The sequence below is a fragment of the Mustela nivalis genome (assembly GCF_964662115.1).
Source record: "Mustela nivalis genome assembly, chromosome: 3".
In the NCBI taxonomy this organism is placed as follows: domain Eukaryota; kingdom Metazoa; phylum Chordata; class Mammalia; order Carnivora; family Mustelidae; genus Mustela; species Mustela nivalis.
Window position 1 is genome coordinate 135689780 of NC_139022.1, and position 20344 is coordinate 135710123.

Sequence of the window (20344 nt, forward strand, 5' to 3'; positions counted from 1 at the left end):
TGCCCCTGATGTATGGAAAGGGAGTCCCAGAATTAAAGAGGGAAGCAAACACACAGCTATATAGAGAAGAGCCAAGGCCTCTTGATGGATGGGATCCAGAAATTTCTGCTGCTGAGGGGGTCATAAGAGACTCTGGTAGCCAGACTTAGAAACCTCTTCCCATTTCAAGGCACCGGGAAGCCTGGCTGTACCTTGCTTTCACCTCTTCCTCCTCGAGAGCCTCGATGGTTTTTTCCACATTCCAACTAGCTACATTCCCTTTTCCCTTACTGCCCCTGCCTCCTTGCAGGGGACTGCTCCATCAGGTAAAGTAACCTTGTGGCCAAGGAGTCCATCATCCTATTCCCAAGTCCATTCCCAGAAGAGAAAAACAAAAACAAGCATCCGAAAGTTGTACTTGAGCTAGATGAAGTGTCCTTATTTTTTCTTTATTATTTTGAAAAGAATGGACCCTTATAGAATTAAGCTTCCCAAACTCCAAAATAAGGCTGATATGGAAATTGGGACCCCCCAGGTCATGGACTCTTGAGGCTGCTGGGGCACACTGTATTGTTCTACGTGATTCCTGAGGCCTTACCAATACTGTGCCCACCGGGCCACCATGGCATCATGAGATTACCTGCTGTCTGTAGGGTTTTACCACCACTGTGCTCTGTACACTATAGAGTGAATTGTTCTTCAGTGAATATAAGGGCAACTTGTGTGTGTGTGCGTGTGTTTTTAAGAGAATGATCATCTGAAAAAATCCTTGTGGAGTGACTCTGTTGTTTAAAGCTCCCAGTGTTTATTGTCTTAGATAAACAGTTTTCTTCTAGAAATGGGTGCACCATTTTTAGCACCTTCCCAAGGGACTCGAGTCAACACACTCTCCTCTGCCAAACAGGTGATAGTTTTGGGTTTTCCACTGACCAGATGGGTCTTTGGGAGTTGGTTTGTGTTCTTCGGGTGGCAGAAGCCAGGATCTCTTTGGGTTGAGGAAGAAGGTCCACTACTGCATGGCTTCAACAGGAAAAGCCAATGAGAATCGCTGACTAGGAAGGCTAGAAGGGCCTGAAGTTCACCTTGTTTGTGCTCCTTATTTTACAGATGAGGAAACCGAGGCCCGGAATGGGGAGGGACCTTCCCAGAGTCACAGAGTGAGATGATACATGGATTATCTCAAATAGTAGCCCACGAGAAAGGGTACTTCCTGAAGTAGCAAGAGCAGGTGTAGTGAGGGAAGGGGCATGGGCTGGAGAGACCTTCAGATCTGGGTCCAAATCCCACAGCTGTCATTTAGCAGGGGGTCACCTTGGCAATGTCACAGCTGCACTATGCCTCAGTTTCCACCTGGCTAAAATGGGAATATAATTCCTTCCTATTGAGGCTGTCACAAGGAATGAAAGGGATACTACAGGTGAATATAGCTGGTACAGTATCTGGCTCAATAATGTGAGTTTCCACCTTCTATAGGCCACACTGTAGGTCCTTTTCCAGTAAATCGTTTAAGTTCAGTATTCCAGTGTTTTTCCCTATCTATTTTACATAAAGAATAGTCAGTCCCTTATAATAAAACATTCTCAGGGACGCCTGGGTGGCTCAGTTGGTTAAGCAGCTGCCTTCAGCTCAGGTCATGATCCCAGAGTCCTGGGATCGAGTCCCACATCAGGCTCCTTGCTCAGCAGGGAGCCTGCTTCTCCCTCTGCCTCTGCTTGCCATTGTCTGCCTGTGCTTGCTCTCTCCCCCTCTCTCTCTGATAAATAAATAAAATCTTAAAAAAAAAACAAAACATTCTCAGTAAGACTATGTCCAATGGACTCTGGAGCCACCAAGAAGCTAAGAGGAAGTTATAAATATCTCCAGGTTCTGGAACAAAAGGGAGAAACTGGGTGTTAGTGGGCAGAGTGTGAAAAGATCCTGTCCCCCCCCCCCCCCCCACCCTCTCTCCAGATGCAGCTCTGGGCCCTCTCCTGACACATCTTGACAGCAAGCCTTCCCTCCTCCGCTGGGGCCTGGCTCCCAGCCCTTCTCTACACCTCTCTGGGGGATGGGATAGATGCTGGCTTTTTCTTTAACAGTCTGGCTGCAATCAGAGGACCCAGAAGATTAGTGGAACAACATGTGCCAGGCTGATGTCTTTACGAAGGTCCTTTTCCATTCAAGGAGGCTTTGCTAGAAGCCAGCTACACCCACCTGCTCTTCCCTCTTTTCAACAGACAGCTCAGAGAATCACGAAGGGTTATTATTACTAGCTGTGCACCCTGCACTGTCCGTTCATCACCGGTGCTGTATCCCTAACCCACATCAGACTTCAGATACAAGCAGTGTTCAAGACATCTTGGTTTGTGTTACATTTTCCTTTCCCTTTGAACTCACATTTTGGAAAGCCCTTCGTTCAGACCATATCTAGTTTTAAGACAGTTATGACAACAACAACAAAAAATTTTTTAAAGCACACAGCAAAATCTAACAGTTTCTTTACACTGCTGTCCATGACAGGGTTGGTCCTCCCACAGATGTAACACGTGATGTAGTCCATGTGCTCCAACTTTCAACACAGGCCGACAGTGGGAAAACTCTGGTTTAATCGATACGGAATGGGAGGTCAAGGTACCCGGAATTAGCAGCAGGAAATAACCATCAGAAGGACCACACTTCAGATCCTGAGTAAATGCCAACTGCTGGGCAAACATCATTAGGAGGAAATGGGCTTCAATAACAAGATTCTTGATGATTCATGAAAGAGGAAAAAGAAAAGTAACCTTGTTCAAGGATACTGTTGCTGCTCTGTGTCTAGAGCCAGAGAACTGAAAGAAGCAATTTGTATGCCCATCAACAGAGTAATGACTGCCGTAGGTCAGATTCTTGTGGAATATTACATGGCTGTTTGAAATGTCTTGGAAACATGACTAGAACATGCTAAGTTAAAAAAGCTACTTGTAGAATAAAATACATATGGTACAACCACATTTTTATAAAAAGGACCCCAAAACTCCCCAAACAACAACAACAAAAAACAAACCCCTTTATCTGTCTATATATGTTGAATAAACTAAGGGGGGAAAAAAACCCCACAGAGAGCTCAACTGTTAGCATTCACTACCTGGATAGGTTTAGGATTGGAGGTGGGTGCTGGTGGTAGAGATAACTGCTGATTTCTTGCCCCTAGAAAGGTGGGAGCAGGAGGTTTACAATCAGGAGTGAATAATGTCCTATTCTATTTATTTAGTTTTAAAGATCTATTTATTTATTTGACACAGAGAGAGAACGAGATAGTGTACAAATACAGTGGAGGGGGAAGAGCAGGCTCCCCACTGAGCAGGGAGCCTGATGCGGGACTTGATCCAGGACCCTGTTATGACCTTAGCCGAAGGCAGATGCTTAACTGACTGAGCCACCCAGGTGCCCCTGTCCTATTCTACTTAACAGCCCTTCTCTGTTGGGCTGCTCTGGATACCACCTTAATGAAGGGAGAGAACTGATCATCGCCTTAACTCCCAGTCATCATTCTCTTTTTCCTTAAATTCCTTCAAGGCCAGCGCCACTTAGAAATCAAACCCATCTCTGTAACCAGTTTTACTGAGTGTTATCTGTCTGCTCCTGGACAACCATTTATTACCTTCAGCATCTGAGTGAAATGCAACCTGAGTCATCTGTCGCTTGTGTCTGTTTATATATATCTCACTAATCCTGCTTGCCATGCCTGGTCCACTTGAACCTTCATGCACAAAGGATTAGAACCTAGAATGTCTCCCTCCTTCTCTGCAAGGAAGGGGTCTCGGTCTGTGTGTGAGGCAGCAGGAAGGGTTTAAGCTTGGATCCAGGTTTGAGTCTTTCCTGCTCTCTGCTGACTGAGCTCATCTGAGGTCCGGTTTATCCACCTGTAAAATGGATCTAGTGGTCCCCGTGAGGTTCAAACAATTTCAGAGAGGCTGGAATCACACGGAGCTGTAATAGTGTTTTTATGCATGAGAAGACAGTGTTGAAACAGAAAGGGAAAAAACATCCCACAAAACCTCAAAGTTGGAAGCAGTAAACTGGGGCTGGTAAAGTGCTCAACTCCACGCTTGGCACATAAGCGCTGACAAACGGGAGACATCGTTATTATTCATGGAGAATACAGCCTCCATTTCTAGAAGATCCAGAAAATGCACTGGTCTGCAGAAAAGATAAAAGAACAGAACCACACATCAGCTCATGCGGGTGTCAAGTGCTTTCCACCTAGCATAAATTGTAGGGGATATATGCCCATTTGATTTCTTAGTTGACAGGCAGCCATTTTTGCTTACAACCCATCTATCTCTGTAATTTCAACGAAGGGCTGAATTCACTGAAATCTGTTTTTAAAATTATAGAAAAGGAGTCAATCTGAGAGGTTTTATTGGCTGCCATTTTATTTTAAGGCTTATGAGCAACTTTAAATCTCAATATTAGGTCTGAGGGATCAATAACTATTGTCTTGAAAGAAACACCACTCTTCAGAAGGGAGTCATGTAATTTCAAAGAACTGATTTAAGCCTCCTAAAAAATCAGTGATGCTCCAAAGAAATCTGGACTTTTTCCTTTCTCTGCTCACAAATCACTCAGGCTACGGCCCTTCTTTCCAACCTCCTGCCCCTATTACAAAAACTGCCTTGCTACCAACCTGTCAAGCCAGGACATCCTCATCCCCACCAGCCTGAGCATCCCAGGGGTGCTAGGCTTATACTGAAGTTCTCCATTAGCAACTGTCAACCAAGCTTACTCCAGCACATGGATCAGGAGAAAAGGGTAAGAACTGCAAAAATACATACTAAATACGCCTTCCAAGCCTGTTCCACAGAAGATCTGACATATCTCTCGGCACCGTGGGAGGTGGGACAGGGGCAGGTGTACACTCCGGCCATCCAGTCCCATTGCGGAGGGAGGAAGGGGGTGTGCGTATCTCTGCCATGACCTGCACAGGCCACCCAAAATCCATGACCCCGCACACCACGCCATAGCCCACAGCTGATCCTGGATCACTTATAGATTTACTATATATTATGCCTCAACCATTTCTTGCTATTCAAAGAAAGCAAGTTAATTAAAACCACAATAAAAACAGAGCAACTCAGAAAAAGGACACCGTCACCGTTTCCATTTTTCACAACATAAATGGCACCATTTACTAAACTGCCTACTTGACCTCGTCATTTGGACGCTCAATGACGTCTTAAACTTGACAGAAATAAAAATCTTCGTTTTCCCCAAGTCTGCGCTTCTCCAAGCCTTTGTTTCTGTAAATGGCAACTCCATCTTCCCAGCTGCTCTGGCCAAAAACCTTGGCATTATCTCCGTCTCCTCTCTTCTTTCCATATCCATATTGTCTATAAGTAAATCCCGTCCTCTCCACCTTCAAAGTCTATCTAGAATGCGGCCACTGGTTCTCTGCTACTTCTCTGCCACCGTGGTCTGAGTCACTGTCGCTCTGCTTTGCTTGGCTGTAACAAACTCCTAACTGGTTTTCCTGCTTCCACCGTTGGCCGCCTACAGTCTGTTCTTAACATAGCAACTGAAGTGATCCTCTGAAAAGGAAAATCAGATTATGTAGCTCTCTGCTCAAAACTCTCCAGTGCTGCCCATCTCACTCGCTTTGGTAAAAGCCAAAGCCCCATGTGGCCCTGACACCTCTCCAGCCTTGCTCCCATCCCCTTCCTCTTGCCTCACTGGGCTCCACAGGCCAAACGTGATGCCCCCGGTGGGCAATGGGGCTGACTTTCTTCAGTCCAATAAAGGTCTAAGGAGATGAAGCAGACAGCAGTCTGGACACCCACAGGTTCGCCAAGTAGAAGAAAGGGAAGCGGTTTCCTTCTCTGTCCCACTGGGAATGGCGCTGGCCAGAACACCAGACACAGTCCACCACCCCCCAAAAGCTACCGCTGTCTCTGAACCCCTACAATAGCCACTGCCTTCTGAGAAATACCTTCTCGAAGTCAGACCCTCTGGCCCTCTCACTCTCCAAAAAATTCTATAGAATATGGGAATTGACAGCCCTTTTGCCTTTAGTCATCTTTGTAGCTGTCTGTGCAGTATCATAAGTCACTACCAGTTCAGGTTTGCATTTTCAAAGCTCACCATGATGGCCCCAGGGCCTTTGCTTGTTTCCTCTGCCTACAGAGTTCTTTTCCCAGTTAACTGCCCTGCTAAACTCCTCATTTCTTTGTATCTCTGTTCATATGTCATCTTATTAGAGAGGCCTCTCTCCCACCGAAATAAAATCCATCTCATTCCCATCACTTTCTCTCTACTCTCCCTCTTTCCATTTCTTAAATCTATTTATCACCATCTGAAAAAAGAAAATTGTTTATGATCTCCTTCACCCAGCAGAATGTAAGCTCCAGGAAAAAAGGAAATTTTGCCTATTCTTTTCACTGCTGTTTCCCCAAGGACTAGCTCATATAATAAGCCCACATGGTAAGCACATGATAAATATGTGCTGAATGAATGAATGAATGAATGAATGAAAGACTCGCAGAGGCAGGTTAAGGCGACTAATAGGCTTACAATCTCCTTATGGTAGGAACTGACACTTGATCATTTTAGTATAAATGAGTAGGGGCTAGCTATATTTTAGGTAGGCTACAGATTTGGAGTGGAGGCATGGGAAAGAAGCCCCCTAATACATAGTTACTTTAGATTAAGTTCCTGATTTAATTAGCTGGGGGTATACCCATAGGTGGTCATGCAGGACAGGAGCCCAAGAGCACAGGTGGCAGTTATGCCAACAGCTTCCTTTGACCCCCAGGGTCCCCAACATAAATGTGTAGCTGGCAACGTCTTCTGGGATCAGGAAAACTCAATTCATGTTACATCCCTGGCCTTTCTTGCTCAGGTTCACATCACCATTTCAGAAGATTCTGTTTCAGTTTCTGGGGATATTTATAAACATCAGGCTTTTCTAGTTCTCAAGTCCTCAGCGCTGCCAGCTCTCCTGGGCCCACTCATTTCCCCTCAGGTGTCTCCCTCCTCCCGATTCCTTACTCTTATCTGGGTGTTTTGGATACTGCAATGGCTGGCAAACCTCCACAATAAATCTATTTCCAACTGGACTCCAGCTATAACTCTGCCCAGGGTGTACCTGTGTGACTTTGGCCACAGGTCACTCTCCCTTCGCCATTTTGATTCTTCTATTTGCTCATCTGAAGAAAGTGAGTAATGATGATGACAACAATAACAGGACCTGTCCAACCTGCTCATAAGGGATGCTGGTTTATAATTTAATTTTCCTGCAAGATCTTTGTCTTGTTTTCATAGCAGGGTAATGCTGAGTTCACAATGAGTTGGAAAGTACTCCACTCTCTTTCATTTTTTGGAAAAGTTTAGGTAGAGTATGTATTAATTCCTTTTGGGGGGGGGAATTCACCAGTGGACCCATCTGGACCTAGAGCTTTCTTTGTGGGGAGGTTCTTAACTATATTATCAATTTGACTATTCTGGTTAATCATTTCTTTTTGAGTGAGCTTTGATAGTTTGTGTCCTTCAAGGAGTTTATTATTTCATCTAAGTTGCCGAATTTACAGGCATAAAGTTGTTCAGGGTATTCCTTTCTTAGTCCCTTAATAGGTATAGTATCTATTGATATATCACAATATATGACCTTTCTCATTCCTGATATTGGTAATTTGTGTCTTCTTTTTCTCTGTAGTGGTCTGGTTAGAAGTTAATCCATTTAATTGACTATCTCGAAGAGTTAGCTTTTGGTTTTACTAATTTTTTTCCTATTGTTTTTCTGTTTTTTTTTTTAATTTTTAAAAAGATTTTATTCATTTATTTGACAAAGAGAGAAATTACAAGTAGGCAGAGTCAGGCAGAGAGAGGGAGAAGCTGGCTCCCTGCTGAGCAAAGAGGCTGATGTGGGACTTGATCCCAGGACCCTGAAATCATGACCTGAGCAGAAGGCAGAGGTTTAATCAACTGAGCCATCCAGGCACCCCTGTTTTTCTGTTTTCTACTTTACTGATCTCTGCTTTGATCTTTTTTTACTTCCTTTCTTCTGCTTATTTTGGATTAACTTGCTCTTATTTTTCTAGTATGTTAAAGGAGAAGCTGATGTCATCAATTTGAGACCATTTTTCTTTCCTAAAGTAAGCACTGAATGCTACAAACTCACCCAGAAGCATTGCTTTAGTGACACCCCACAAACTCTGATATGCTGTTTTCATTACCATTTGGTTCAAAACATTTTCTAATTTTCCTTTTGATTTCTTCTCTGACCCATCTGTTATTCATACACGAATTACGTAGTTTCCAAACATTTGGAAATTTTAAGAGACTGTTCTGTTACTAGTTTCTAAATTTAATTCCACTGTGGTCAGAAAACATACTTTGTATCACTTTGAATCCTTTTAAATTTGTGGAGACTTGTTTTCCAACCCAGAATATGATCTATCTTGGAAAATGTTCTGTATGCACTTTAAAAAAAAATGGACGTTCTACTGTTATTGGGTAAAGTGTTCTACAAATGTCAGTTGGGTCATGCTGGTGGATAATGCCTTCAAGTCTACTATATCCTTGCTGATTTTCTAATCATTCTATCAATTTTTGAGAGAAGGGTGTTGAAATCTCATAATTGTGGTTACGTCTATTTCTCTTTGCCCTTCCTTGACTTTTTGTTTCATGTATTTTGAAGCTCTCTTATGAGGTACATAAACATTTTAGGTTGTTATGTTCTCTTAATGAAGGACAACTTTATTGAATTACAAAACCACTTTCTTTATCCCTGATACTCTTTGTTCTGAATTCTACTTTAACTGATACTCATTTGGCCACCAAAGCTTTCTTTTGATTGGTGTTAGCATGGCAGATCTTTCCTATCCTTTTGCTTTGATTTGTATCTTTGTGTTTCTTACAGTCAGCATGTTAACTGACTGAGCCACCAAGACACCCCTCTATTTCTTTTTTCTGATCTCAGTTCCCTTTTCTCTCTTTTTCTGCATTCTTTTGGATTAACCGAATATTTTTCATTATTCCATTTTGTCTCCTTTGTTGACTTATTTGCTTACAAAACTTTTTATTATTTTAGTGCTTTTTTATGATTTATAGAATATATTTTAAAGTTATAACAGTATACCTTTATATATCACTTCACAAGTAGTATGAGAATCTAATAGTAGTATAAAATCATTTCTCCTCTCTGACCTTTATGTTGGCATACATTGTACTTTTATATAGGTTTAAACCCAACAACATGTTGTTATCATTTCTGGCTACACAATCAGATACTTTTAAAAAAGGATTTAAATAATAAGAAAGAAATAGTGTAGGGGATGGGGTGGGATGGAGTTGGGAGGGGGAGAAATAAATAATTTACCCACAGAGTTACTATTTCCAGTGATCTTCATTCTTTATAAATGGAATCCCTATTTCCATCTGTTCTCATATTTTTTCTCTAAAGGACTTCCTTTAACATTTCTTATAGGACAAAACTGCTGTGATAAGTTCTTTCAGTTTTTTTAATGTCTGACAAGTCTCTAATTTGCCTTTATTTTTGAAAGCTATTTTCTGTGGGTATAGAATTCTATGTTGACAGAGTTTTTACTTTTAGTACCTTCAAGAAGTTTAGTTGCACTGTATTCTTGCCTCTTTTGTTCCCGGGTGAGAATTCTGTCATCCTTGCCTTTGGTCCTCTGTGTATAACATGTGTTATTTCTCTGCATACTCTAAAACTTTGTCTTCATCACTAGCTTTTGGTCATTTGATTATGATGTACAGTGGTGTCATTTTATTCATGTTTCTTGGATTGGGTTTCATTGAGCTTCTTGGATCTGTGGTTTTATAGCTGTCACTCCCCATAGAAAAATTTTGGCCACTGTTTTCCTCCACCTGTTCATGGACTCCAATTACCTAGATATTTGACTGCTAATGTTGTCCCACAGTTCATTAATGCTCTTTTAATTCTGAAAAATTCTTTTTCTGTATTTTATTTTGGAGTAGTTTATTTTCCTACTCTTCAGTTTCACTCCCCCCAACCCCCCTGCAATATCTAAGCTGCCATTTATCCCATGCACTATTTTTCACTGCATTGTTAGCTTCATTTCTAGAAGTTCAGTTTGGGTCTTTTTAGATCATTCATGTGTCTACTTAATTTTTGAAACATATGGAATAGTTATAATAACTGTTTTAGTGTCCTCTGCTAATTCTAAAATGGTTGTCAACTCTGGGTTTATTTTAATTAGTATTTTCCTCATTATAGGCCATGTTTCTTGGCTTCCTTGCATGCCTGATAATTTATTTTTATTTTTTTTTAAAGTTTATTTTTTTTTAAGATTTTATTTATTTCTTTGACAGAGAGCGATCACAAGCAGGCAAGAGGCAGGCAGAGAGAGAGGAAGGGAAGCAGGCTCCCTGCTGAGCAGAGAGCCAGATGCGGGACTCAACCCCAGGACCCTGAGATCATGACCTGAGCCGAAGGCAGCAGCTCAACCCACTGAGCCACCCAGGCGCCCCATGCCTGATAATTTGTGACTGGGTTTTACCTTGGTTCATGCTGAATATCTTTGTCTTTTTTTTCTTTTTTAAATCCTTGTCTTTCTATAGTCTCAAGCTTTGCTTTAGAATGTAGTTAAGTTACTTAGAAACAGTTTGACCTTTCTGGGTCATAATATAAGATTTTTTTAGACTAGTGCAGAGCACTGTTCAGCTTAGGACTAATTATTAGTCTTTGTGAGGTAAAACTCTTTTAAGTGCTCTACTCAATTCTCCAAAAGTTATGAGTTATGAGGTTTCCCAGTCTGAGTGGTATAGAGTCTCAGCTCTGTGTGAGAGCTAAGAACTGCTCCCTCTAACTCTTTTGGGTGACCCCTTTCCCAGTCTCAGGAAGCTTCTGCACAGGTAAGTATTCATCAGACATCTGCTGAGTAGTTGAGGTTTGCTTTGCAGATCTCCACAGCTCAATCTCCATATGGCTCTCTCTTCTCTGGGAACTGGTCCTGTGAACTCTGACCTCTTTGGTCTCCCTGGACTTTACTTGGGCTCCCCTTCTTACACCATGGCATGGAAACTCTCTCAAGACAAAAGCTGGGGAACCTGTAAGGTTCACCTCATTTGTCTCCCATCTCTTAAGAATTACTGTCTGTCCCTGACTGATGTTCAGTATCATGTAAACCACTGCTTCACAGTTTGTCCTTTGTTGTTGTTATTTCAGGCAGGAAAATGTCCTTGTTACTCTGTTTTGACCCCCAAATAGCATTTTTGTATGTCTCTGTGTACATTCATATTGGGGGCACTATGATTACCATTACAACAAGTGCTATAAGTGTGGTTGATTTAAACTTGTGCTTATAAGCCATCTTTCTTTCCAGAGTATATATTTAATAAATGTTTATCAACACAAATAGGCCATAATTGCCTCTGTTATTGCTTTTGTAACCCACTGGAGATGTAAAGGCGATCAACAGAATACTGGCTTATTATAACGGTATGAACTTCTAAGTTCTTTTAAGGAAATTCAACATATACCATAAATCAACAGAGTTAATTTAGCAAAAAGCAACAAGCAAAAGGAAGCATGGAACCAAGAATCTGGTAGATTAGGACCTTTAACTGAAACAAAGATTCCATTTGGGTTCACTCATTACTGAAAGCTAAGCCAATGGACTGGGGAAAGCAGGTCAGGATTGTAGGTAGTTTTCATTCCCACCATGAATGTTGACTGCTTTCAGTCCCACCACAAACAGTCTTTGCATGGGAGAAAATCACCATTTTCTCAGAGGAGAAGTTCGCACAGGAACCTTCAGACCCCAGGCACTCCAGCAGTTGGGGCTGCTGCCATCAGCTCTGTGCCCTGGAGGGGCCTTCCTGCACAGCTGCTGAGCAACCCCCCAACCTCCTCGGGAAGGAGCAGAAAAAGCAGGCCAGTGCACCAGCCAGCTTCCATTCAGCTCCCTCAGGCTCGGGTTGCAGCGGGCAGATCACCGCAGAGCCAGCTGGCCGCCTCCCACTTACAAGCCCAACGAGTCAGGCCCAACTGCCTGGTCTCCCTTCTCTGTGGCTCCATGGTCTCTGGTACAGCTTCTGGTGGGAGCAAATGCAGCTGGCACAAACAGCCCCTCAGCCCTGCTCTTGGCTATTGCCAAAACTCAGCTGAAGAAGTAAAAGGCAAACATTTTACTTATAAAACAGCTCCTGCTAGAGAAGTTGTTTCAGCTAAAAGAAACCAGAGGGAGAGAGTGTCTCCACTGCTCTAATTTCCTCACACTTTTCTGCTGTCTGCAGGAAAGATCCACCAAACCCCTCCAGCCCGGGAAAAAAAGTAAAAGCTCTCTAAGACATTTATCAACTCATTTCTGGAAAGTGGGAATTCCAAAAAGTGTGTGTTGGGCAGGGGTTGGGGGGGTGGTCAGGAGCACTGGATTTAGGAACATCTTTCATGGGGCGGAGCCTGAAGCGTCCTCAGGCTCCATTCACACCCACTTAGAACAGGGGTTCCTCACCGTACTGACGCCCTGGACCCCTCTGCCAGGCTGCCGAAGCCTGTGGCCGCTTCTCAGAGTAGCTTTTATGATGCATAAAATAAAATAGGTCAGATGATAAAGGAAACCAATTAGACCGAGATACAGTTATCAAAATAATAAACAATTTGAAATACAGTAATAAAAGTATTTCCTTATGAACACAGTACGATCCAGGGGCAGTTCTAAAAACTACCTTCCCTTCACAGCAGGGATGAGTGTTCAGGACGTTTCTAGACACTTGTAAAGTGATGTAAAGGTAAGTGATTTCTTTTGGTGACGACATCACAGGTGCTTTGTTGCCTTCCATCGTAACGGCAAGGAACACCACATTTCCGTGAGAGGTTACTGAAAAGAAAAATGCAATGTTTTGCCTCATTCAGGTTTATGGTCCTATCTGTGGACTCCTAGATTAAGAAGACCTTTCTTTTCCAGAGCTGTAGGTGCCTCTCATCAGCTGGGAGCCTCAAACTTGTAGTCAGTAAGCCGGGAGAGCCTTCATCTCATGCCTACTTCTCCACCGTCAGTGTCTTCCCGCAAAGGCTGGGGCTGGGTGGGGGTGTCCTCTGAGGTTCCGGGTACTCTGTGTCTACTCTTATTAACTCTCATTACTGGTCTTCTCATTTGGGGCGTAATGACCTGTCTGGTCTGTCTGTCCCCATCTCTTGCACAAGGCAGCAATAATGGCTCATTTATCATTGTGATCCTTGTGTCAAGCACAAGGCCTGGCATATAGGAGACCATGCCTGTATATTTACAGACTGAAGAGATGAATGGACAGATGAAAGCTGTGACCACACCTAGCTTCTCTCTCTCATTGTAAAAAATCTTCCTTATTTCACACCAGCAGTTTCTCAACCCTAGTTCTATAAGTGAGCATTGCTTTACGAGGTTTTAGAAACTACCGAGACCCCGGAGGCACCCCCAGAGACTCAGATTCCAGTGGTCTTGGGGGGGCGCCTTTGCCTTTGTCTATTTTTAAAGCCACCCCCAAGGTCGCTAGAGTTGAGACCCCACAGTAGTGCGGAACAACAGCTGAGGTCAGAGGGCAGTGCTCCCAGATGAACTTCTTTTCCAGAGCTGGCAAGATGAAATTAGTGTAAAATTCTGAACTCTGCAAGGGGCTAAACACATAAATTGAGTTTCTGACCCTCAGAGTCAGGTCACAGTTCTGAATCCAGCAACATCAGTAATATCTGAACTACATGCTCAGACTTAGATGAAAAATCTGGGGCTTGAAGTGAAGACCATGAAACAAATTACTGCAAATGCCACAGACAAGCACTCTGAGGCCCCACCCTCCCTCCCCTCGTGGCAAGAAGTCCTTATGAATAGGGCCCATCCTGGACAGGCAGCATATTTTCTGGGGGACGGATTCCTGGCTAGGCAGTTTTCTCATCTACAAAGTAGAGAGGATAATAAAAATAAGGCCAACTTCAAGGTGTTGCTGCAGGAACTGAAAGATGGAATGGGACAGAAAGCATCTTGTAAGTAGCCCCAACGTATTATCAAGATTAATTCTTTACTATTGGGATTAGTATCTATTTATGGTCACTTCCCTTTACTGTTTTCCAGATACCATGTTTTTTACGAAGTGAAGGTTTGTGTCAACCCCATGTTGGGCGAGTCTGTTGGTGTCATTTTTCTGACAGTATTTGCTTGCTTCATGTGTATGTCACATACTGGTAATCCTCAGAGCATTTCTAACTTTCATTGATCATTGTTTTAGCTGAATCACTGCAATTTCATGATAAAACTTTAATGGATTAGAAGCTGTTTCTTATGGGTGAGCAAAAATGTGGCTTCTTGAGATGGAAACTGCTTCTGGTAAAGACGCTATGGAGATTGTTGAAATGTCAACAAAGCATTTAGAATATTACACAGACTGAGTTGATAAAGCAGTGGCAGGGTTTGAGAGGACTGGTTTCAATTCTGAAAGCTCTCCTGTGGGTAAATGCTATCAAACAGCATCACATGCTACGGAGAAATCTTTCTGGAATGGATGAGTTGATTGATACAGCCAAGATCACTGTTGATTTATTTTAGGAAATTGGCAGAGTCACCCTGGCCTTTGGTAACCTCCACCCCAATCAGTCAGCAGGTGCCACGTTGAGGCAGGACCCTCCACCAGCAAAAAGATTACGACTCACTGAAAGCCCAGATGATGGTTAGCATTTTTTTGTGTGTGTGTTAATAATGTGTTTTTTTAATTAAGGTATATACTTTTTTTAGACATAATGCTGTTGCACACTTAACTGATGACAGCATAGTGTAAACTTTTATGTGCACCGGGTAACCAAAGAACTCATCTGACTCACTTTACCACAGTTTTCTGGAGTAGAACGTGTAGTACCTCCAAGCTGTGCCTGTCCTGTAGATGTCAAGATGTCAAGTCACAGTTCCCAAATTCAAGTTCTGATTCCACTGACCCATTGTGCCATCTTATGCAAATCATCTAACCTTCTCATGCCTCGATTCCTTATCTGTAAAACGATGGTAATAAAGGTATGTACCTCATTGGGTTTTTGGAAGGTTTGGCTAAGTGAGGCAAAGCACTTGAAGTATCTAGAACATCTTCTAAAACTTAAGCTTTGCAATAAAATCACCGGGAAGGCTTATTCAAACACTGACTACTGGGTCCCTCTCAAGGGCTTTTGATGCAGTAGATCTGGGCTGGAAACAGAGAATGTGCATGTCTAATATGCTCGTAGGTACCCATGGCATTGCTGGCCTGGGAGCCACACTTTGAGAACCACTGGCTGAGAACCAAGCCCGGCATACAATAAGCACCAACTAAGTGTTAGCTGATATTATCTTTTCCTGGGCTCTACTTCCTAAACCCCTGAGCAAAACACTGTGTGTTCTGGTGCCACTTGGTACTAGTCTTCCTGTAGCAGCCATTTTGAATTCAGCCTGCAGAGGTTCCCAGAGTGTGAATCCAAGATAAGCTGCACCAGCATCACATGGGCGCTTACTTATAATGCAAGTTCTTGGGCCCTAACCCAAATCTATTAAATCGAGATCTATGGAGGTGAGGCACAGTATCCTGGGCTCTTAACAACCATCCAGGCAACTCCACTGCAAACCAACTTTAAGAACTCCTGCTCTAGTAGAAAATCACTATGACCACCGCAGTAAACCTCCTGAAAATGGCTAGGGAGGCAGGACAGCTTAAGGTCCCAAGTATAGGTTTTGGCTGAGTTGGAGACCTGGTTCAGCTTCTTTGCCACCCCGGGGCCATGAGTTAGGATGCTCATTTAAGCCTCGGTTTCCTCAGCTGTAAAATGGGCACCATTGTAGGACCTACCTCACAGGAACTTCAGATGCTGTAAACAACGCATGATAACTGTTGAGGGAATGTTGGCGGCCACTCTTACGCTCTTTATCCCTGCTACAATGTGTCCAGTCTCAAAGTGATTTGAGTCAGCTTATTAAAAAAGGACATAAATATACAGGCGCACAGCCCTCTTTTAAGAAAAGGAAAAAAAAACGTAGCACACAGAAAGTGGGGAGCATGAGGGTTGAAACTGTCATTGCAATTGTCTGAAGGTGAGGTTTGCACGTGCCCATAGGCCAGAGCAGAGGGGAAAAGCAGAGGTCCGAAAGTTTCCACTGCTTGAAAAGTGAAGGGGAAGGAGACGGGTTCTTTTTCAACCCTCTGCCACCCCACCTCTAAATCTCGGGGAATCCGATCATATAAACCTCTGCATCATGGCCCTGTGTACCACGGAGGGAATTTCCTCCAGCCCGCTGTTCTTTAATTAATTCTCATCAAGAGCCACAGGCAAAATCCCTGGATCCCAGAAGATGAGAGATGTCACACTCACTTTGGGTGCCGAATATCAGGGAGAGAGCGATTCAGGGAGATTTTATCGCTGACGTAAATGTTAAATCCATTTTCTCGGTACGCCTGATCCACTCTCTCTGCGTCGGTCATGGGGTAAGGTCTCCCTTGTTCTCCATTTCCTAGGAGCAAAGAGCAAAGTCAATGTTGCTAATCGAATGGAGTGGGGGAAGAAGGATGAGAAATGTGATTAAACCACAGAGATAAAACTTTATACATGGATACAGAGTGGACCTCCAGATTTTGCAGGGGAAGTCTACAGAGGGGAGGGAAATAAGAATTTTTTCAGCCACGCCCTTGTTACGCACTTCACAGACCTGTTCTCACGTCATCCCCACAGCAAGCTGTCACGGCGGACCTGTGAGGCTTCATTCTATGGATGGATAAACTGGGACTCAAGAAAGTTGTAAGAGCAGGTTTGTGAGCTCCAAAGTCCATGCTCACCCTACTCTACCAGAGGCCCCAGACATCCCTGACCATGGCATCCCATCAGCTGGACAGGAGGCCAGATCTACTTCATATGAGCTGATTAACCTTGGGCCAGTCACACCAACTCTCTGAACGGCAGCTTTGCTCCATCTGGTACCCACACCCCACTGAGAAAGTCAAAAGTGAGGGTGCATACATGGCAGAATTTATAAACTATATTATGATTACTCTCGGCGAGGCAAACTTCATATGTAAAGAGAAAATGCTACAAGTGATAAAAGATGCTTTGATCTTTTAAGTCAGCAAACGATTAAGATCTGCCTAGCCTAGGCCACGATTGCCCGAAAAGTCATGGATTTGGGTGGGTAAAGTGCTAGCTGTCCCTTCTCTGTACAATCCAAGTGGGGAGAGTTCCTGATGCGCCAGGAAATTATTCTCTGGGTTCCCAGGGTGCAGACAGTGAGTAGGAAAGTCCATACCCACCCCTGCAATAACAGTGCAGTGATCTGCAAGTGGACAGAGTCTTGAAGAAACGGTCATAAAATTAGCTCGTTAAAAATCACCTCGCCTTCTGGAGCTTGCAGTCTGAGCAATACCCTATTTACTTTGCAAAGTAAATTTTGACAACATCAGCTTGATGGGAAGGTGCAGGCTGACAGGTGGGGCCAAGGGCTGTGCCTACTCCACCCAACCAGATGAGAGAAAGGACATTGACATCTGTTAACTCCGAAGGCTCCATGATAAGATGCTGCTGGCTAGTGCCCAGGACAGATTCCGCAAGGGACACAAATGCAGCCAGCAGAAAAAGGACAGCCAAAGCAACTGCTTAGAGAGGGAAGTTTCAGGAAGGCAGTACAGGTGAGTTCAGGCCCTAGAGTCTGGCAGAGTGCAGCTTGACGCCCAAACCTGCTACTCGCAGCTTTGTTACCCTGGATGTGCTGTTAAGACTTTCTCTGATTGGGCTTTGCCCTTTGGATGAAAGGGGAAAAGAAGGTTCAATGTGATAATTAAGGAGGTAACGCAGGGCAAGATGCCTGGCACAGAGTTAGCACTCAACACAAGCTGGTTATTATTATTCTTAATAATATCTCTACTGGGGCGCCTGGGTGGCTCAGTGGGTTAACGCCTCTGCCTTTGGCTCAGGTCATGATCCCAGGGTCCTGGGATGGAGCCTCACATTGGGCTCTCTGCTCAGCAGGGAGCCTGCTTCCTCCTCTCTCTCTGCCTGACTCTCTGCCTACTTGTGATCTCTGTCTGTCAAATAAATAAATAAAATCTTCAAAAAAAAATGTCTCTACTGCTTACTCTTTTTCTTGCTAGTTATTCCCATGTTCTAATAATTCTCGTATGATAACTGCCTGGAAAATCAGCTTGTTTCAAATGTTTTCTTTCTCAGTTTACCAGCACCCACCCCCACCTTCATTTTCAATCACTGCTCTACAGAAAAATGCACATTGTGTTTTTAGATTTCCCTGACCATCAGTTATTATATCAGCTCTAATTAGAGCCTGCTGTAGTCTGGTTTTTTTCATAATGTAATCTTAAAAAAAAAAAAATCAATAGTGGTGGGTTCTTCTAACTAAGATAAAAATGAATAAAATACCAATCCCTATATTTCTATGGTGCTTTCCAGTATTATAAAGTTGCTTCATACCCATCACTTTATTTGTGTCACCTTGACAATACCACCAAGGTTGTCTGAGCAGGAAGTGCGAGCCCCGCTGACACATGGGGAAACTGAGGCTCCAAGAACATGGGATCTATCTGATGGTCACGCGCTGCCAGAGCTGATGCCAGTGGTGCCAGCGCTGCCATCCTGACTCTGAGTCCAGGCTCTCTAGAGATGACTTTCCACATTATTTCTATAAACTCCACCCTTCCCCTCCCCTTCCCAAATCCCCAGTATAACAGGAACTGCTCCAAAGACTAATCAGCCAAAGAAAACTTTAGCTGAAGCCTGCTAAATCCATTCAACCTTGTGGCTACATCCAGACCTGGGTTCGAGTCCCAAGCCTGCCTCTTTCTCACTGTGCGACTGCAGGCAGGTGACCCCACATCTCTGAGCTTCAGGTCCCTTCTCGTCAAATGGGCCACAAAGGGTGACTTGGGGTTTCCCTGAGAAAATGTGCCAAGTGTGGGGCCTGGGCCTCGCTCACTGCAGGTATTTAATTAATGTTGGCTCTTATCATGACTGCTCCTCATTTTAGTGGTAAATTATCTCATAAGGGGTAGGGGGACATCATCTGTCACCCAGTAAAGGTGGTGGGGACAAATCCTGAAGGCAGTGGATCTGGTGATGTGAGTGGAGAAAGGGATCAGCTAACAGGCCAAGAGGGAGCCTTCCCAGGAAGCAGGGGAAGGGATGGCGGCAAAGGGAGAGGGAGTGAACAGGAGGTCCAGACACGCCTGCTAAACGTGTGCACCTGCCCTTCACAGGACCCGCCAATGCATGATACTGCTCTCCATACCTACGCGCTGGGCGTCCCTTCTGATGGCTTCTTTGTCATGCCAATCCTTCAGCTTCTGCCCATCTCCCACGAAAAATATCTTCTTCTGCTGATTGTGGGAGCCCTTAAAAAAAAGATAAAAACAGTGAAAAAGAAGGAAAGGGGTAATAAATTCAATAACAGAGACCCAGAAATCGCACTCTCTATGGGAGCTTTTGGTACTGATTGACGATCTGTCATCAACTGCTCATTTATGAATCCCCTCTATCTGCCTTTGTTAGTGCTGCCAGTCAGGTGGGCAAAGGTCAGGAGGATGACAGGTACACGGTGTCCAGCCTCCTGGAACTCCGAAACCAGCAGGAGAGAAAACAGATGGACAGATAGTCCTTTCCCCCAAGGGAGAAAGCACAAGTGTAGCTCTGTCCAACAGAAATACGTGAGCCACAAATGTGAGAGCCACATGTGTAACTTTAAATTTTCTAGTATTCACACTAAAAAAAAATTAAAAATAAAAAACAGATGAATCCATTTTGATAATATATTTACCATATATTCTACCTAAAGTATTATCGTTTCAACACACAGTGTAAAAAATCCCCAAGATATTTTATTGGGTTTTTTTGTACTACGTTTTTGAAATCCTTTTTTTTAAAAAAAGATTTTATTAATTTATTTGTCAGAGGGAAGTGGGGGTTGGGGGAGAGAGAGAGAGAGAGCATGAGCAGGGGGAGTGGCAGGGAGAGGGAGAGGCAGAAGCAGGCTGGCCTCTGAGCAGGGAGCCTGATGTGGGGCTTGAACCCTGGACCCTGGGATCATGAACCTGAGCCACCCAGGCATCCTCTAAGCCTCTGAAATCCAGTGTGTATTTTACACTTGTGTTCATCTCAATTCAGACCCTTCCAGGTGACTCATGGCCATATACTGGACAGGGCAGGTTCAGTGAACCTCAAATCAGAGGCCTGGAGAAAGGGCTATAGCAGGAATGACTTCCACTAGGAAGAACAGGGGAAAATATTGCAGACTTGAGGGTGTTTGGGCTAAGCTTCAGGTAAGCAGAAATGAGAGGCAGGGCAAAGACTTCCAGGGGCAGCAGAGGGTAGCAGAGCTGGGCTGGGCCTGAGGAGCTCTGCACCCAGAGCAGAAGTCGGGTCTTGGTCACTTCTACAGTCCCAACG

The 20344-nt window shown here is 43.8% G+C and overlaps 1 protein-coding gene across 1 annotated transcript in view; it reads right to left on the reverse strand.

Annotated features, from left to right (window-relative positions):
- The window catches only part of GALNT10 (polypeptide N-acetylgalactosaminyltransferase 10), a 213910-nt gene that overhangs the window by 99919 nt on the left and 93647 nt on the right, over positions 1–20344 (reverse strand). Inside the window, exons 2-3 of the mRNA XM_082725139.1 lie at positions 19191–19293; positions 16277–16415 (exon numbers count right to left, since the gene is read on the reverse strand). Of these exons, the coding sequence (XP_082581265.1) occupies positions 16277–16415; positions 19191–19293 (242 nt within the window). The remainder of the gene's footprint in view (positions 1–16276; positions 16416–19190; positions 19294–20344) is intronic.